The following is a 3,754-nucleotide window of genomic DNA, read 5'->3' as shown; positions in this document are numbered from 1 at the left end:
TTGCTAGGGACTTGCCCGGCACTTGCTCTCTACCTCTATTTGTTATCTTTCTTCTATCATTGACAGTCCCTCTAGGTTGTGGGCTGCTTGCCTGTGTTCCTGAGAAGCATCTACGGTACCAGTCTATAGAGTGTGTTTTCTTTAGTGAATTACCGGTATGTTTACCGGTAATAAACTTGCACTGTTTTATGTATATGTTTGATTACATACAGCCTTGTGACAGTTTTCCTGCATGTCATAAGCATTTGAATATAAATTAAAATGTTAAAATCAAATCTGATATTGTTTTACCTTTTATTTGGTGTGTGGAAGGTGTGCGGAAGAGGGGGTAGTCTTATACGGCGAGTATATAACAAACTCTGTATTTTGAGTGGAAATGTTAGGGGGTCGTCTTATACGCCCAGTCGTCTTATACGCCGGCAAATATGGTACATTATTAGGATTACAAAATTTACAGGTCAATTCATTATTAGCAAATCCAATAAAAGTAACCTCTGTTACTCATCTTTGTACTTCTTGTAAATAGTAGAGAAACCAGTTACATTTAATAAATGTCAATGCATGAAGCTTTCCAAGAAATATTAAATCTTTCTGTAAACTAATGTTGAAATATGCAGCTGTTGTTACTTTGAAAAAATTTCTAGAGAATTCAACAGAAGGGGGAAGAAATTAGGACCCAGAATCAGGAAGGCAGCTGATTAGTTACTAAAATTGCTAGCCTAAGTTGCAGCCACTGTTGGCCTCACTTACCTGATTTATTAAAAGCTTTTTCCCACATATTTCAGAAGTTGTTTTAAATATAGGATTAAATAAAATATGCAAAAGCTTAAAAAGTAGAGTATAATAAAATACTTTGAGAAACACAAAATATTAGTATTAATATAGTACTGTAAATATTTCATTATAGTTCCAAAACATATTCAGATTAAAATATTAGTTTAGCCGAAACTGGTTTGGCTTAGTGGATAGAGCGTTGGCTTGCGGACTGAAAGGTCCCAGGTTCGATTCCGGTCAAGGGCATGTACCTGGGTTGCGGGCACATCCCCAGTAGAAGATGTGCAGGAGGCAGCTGATTGATGCTTCTCTCTCATTGATGTTTCTAACTCTCTATCTCTCTCCCTTCCTCTCTGTAAAAAATCAATAAAATATATTTTAAAAAAATAAATAAAATATTAGTTTAAAAAAACAAGACAAATTTCTGAAATACTTTAAGTTGTGGTTTAAAGTAACAGAACTTTTTTGCCTGATAGATTTGAAAATCAACATCCTTATATCAGCAATACAGGAAAATGGACAAAGTATATTTCAGAAAAAGAGAGACATTGACTCTATAAAGAATAAAATATCTTCAGTGTTCCATATTATAATATTAAAGTAAATGTGCAATAAAGAAATATTAACTTCATAAGTTCATATTTGTTAGTGTATGTGAGGTATATCCTTCAAAGAGAACAATCTATTAGGCTGTTTTTCTGGACCATAGGGCCAAATACAATTTCTGACAACAATGTGTTTGAGTTTGTTTTTCTGTCCTGTTTTTTCACTGACAATTATCCCTTTTCCAGCTCATGTCCCTTGGGGGCTTTAATGTTTCCTAACACTCCATAGGGCTTGCCAGTTTGGCCTTCCTCCCCATCATTTACTAGCCTGGAGGTCTGCCTTCGTTCTGAAAGTGAAAAATACCTAGGCTACCAGCACCTTTCCTAGCCACTGAAAATGCTCCTCATGGCCACATGTTCTCCAGGTGTTAAGGTTCTAAGTTTGTGATTTCTGTCTATAATTATTGAAAGTACATGGAATACTTTCAATCTTTTTTTAAAAATTGATTTTAGAGGAAAAGAGGGAGGGGGGAAAAGAGAGCGAGAGAGAGAGAGATATCAGTTGCTTCCATATGTGCCCCCAAGGGGGATCAGACCCACAACCTGGGTATATGCCCTGACCTGGAATCAAACCCGCCACCAACCAAGCCACGGCTCAATCTTCTTATTCATGTAGAACTAGCCCACTCAATATAGATCTATTCAAAAGGTGAAACATTATATTGGAAACACATACTGGATAGTGTTTTTCAAGAGGTTACATTTGTGATGCAGAAATTCATTATCTACAAAATTACATTAGTAAATCAAAGCAAGGGCAATATATTTTGCACTCTCAATAATTCATTACTTTGCAAGCGAAATGGTTATCAGTTGGTTTTGTAAAGTAAATTTTAAGATGTTTGGATATTTCTGTCATGGAACTAAAGAGTCTTGAATTTGTGTGGTTGGCTTATGTCTAATTACAGTGTTGTACTTTAAGAAGTACTTTGACTATATATTTATATTTATAGCACTTCATTAAAAAAGTTGTATACTGTTTCTAAAAGTGACAAAACAGCCGAGACCGGTTTGGCTCAGTGGATAGAGCGTCGGCCTGCGGACTGAAGGGTCCCAGGTTCGATTCCGGTCAAGGGCATGTACCTTCGTTGTGGGCACATCCCCAGTGGGGAGTGTGCAGGGGGCAGCTGGTCGATGTTTCTCTCTCATCGATGTTTCTAACTCTCTAATCTCTCTCCTTTCCTCTCTGTAAAAACTCAATAAAATATATTAAAAAAAATAAATAAATAAAAGTGACAAAACAGCCCTGGTCGGTTTGGCTCAGTGGAAGGAGCATTGGCCTGTAGACCAAAGGGTCCCAAGTTCGATTCTGGTCAAGGGCATGAACCTTGGTTGCAGGCTCCTCCCTTGCCTGGGCCCTGGTCATGAAACCTGAAGGAAGCAACCAATTGATGTGTTTTTCTCACATCGATGTTTCTCTCTGTCTTTCCCTCTCTCTTTCACTCTCTCTAAAATATCAATGGAAAAATTATCCTCAGGTGAGGATTAACAAAAAAAATTTTTTTAAAAAAAGTGACAAAACAAACTTTAGAGCAGATAAAAGATTTTTAGAGAAACTTACTTTATATTAATTGTACGCTGCTGATCTTCCTGCACTCGAATTGGGCATCGCCAATTGGAACAGTAACTCTCTTGTATGGTAGACATGAGATTTTCGAGATTTTTTGTAAAATTATCATGTTCATTCCCAAACAAATCGATTATTAATGAAGCTTTATGAACTTCAGATTTATATTGCTGTTTTTCCATCTTGTCCCAAATCCAAAGTAGCTTCACAGTTGTAAAACTGTAGGTGTCCATTAAATAAAGAAAACAGTCTACAAACTCTCTACCTAAATGAAGAGAGAGTTCCCTGGGAAAATTTTCATTTTCATGAAGAATGACATATAATAACATCAAGAATCCATCTATGGTGCAGGTATTTTTCAGTCTTATTTCAACATAGAGTGGTGTGCAGGATACTGCTTTGCGGCCAGCTTTGATAGTAAAAACACCTCCCCAAGGAAGAACAGGCCTCCAAAATGAGCGATCTTGATTATAGTTATTTTTAATTGATGCTTTGATCTCTTCAAACAGTGTCTTCATCCTGCATTTTAAAAATTAAAAGTAGAACATGTATGTGATTACATATATGTTTAAATGAAAATAAAGCTAAAGATTTAAATTAAATTTGGTTAGATGGCCTCCCAATGCAACAAAAATATCTTAAGACAATTCTAGCTATGAGTCATTTTGGGGGCAATATACATGGTCTTTGAAAAGACCACTTCAGAAGCTGCAACCTTTTTTCGAGGTACTGAATGGCTATTTGATAGGCTCTTATATTAATTATACTGAAGATTTTCGTCTGTGATATAGGAAAACCCACTTCTAGG

General features: G+C 36.2%; 1 protein-coding gene across 3 annotated transcripts in view; it reads right to left on the bottom strand.

The window, feature by feature from the left end:
* LOC102760030 (chromosome unknown open reading frame, human C14orf28) overlaps nucleotides 1–3,503 on the bottom strand; it is a 15,648-nt gene extending 12,145 nt beyond the window's left edge. Inside the window, exon 1 of one of the 3 annotated variants that reach the window (XM_006777717.2) lies at nucleotides 2,941–3,503. In XM_006777717.2, coding sequence (XP_006777780.1) covers nucleotides 2,941–3,464 — 524 coding nt within the window. In that variant the 5' untranslated portion in view covers nucleotides 3,465–3,503. The remainder of the gene's footprint in view (nucleotides 1–2,940) is intronic. The other 2 variants (XM_015557365.1, XM_015557364.1) reach the window with 2 other exon arrangements.
* Between the last annotated feature and the right edge of the window lie 251 nt (nucleotides 3,504–3,754).

Source organism: Myotis davidii, unplaced genomic scaffold (assembly GCF_000327345.1).
Source record: "Myotis davidii unplaced genomic scaffold, ASM32734v1 scaffold409, whole genome shotgun sequence".
Taxonomy (NCBI): domain Eukaryota; kingdom Metazoa; phylum Chordata; class Mammalia; order Chiroptera; family Vespertilionidae; genus Myotis; species Myotis davidii.
The sequence above is the reverse complement of the archived record's forward strand: the minus strand, read 5'-3'. Positions and strand labels throughout refer to the sequence as shown.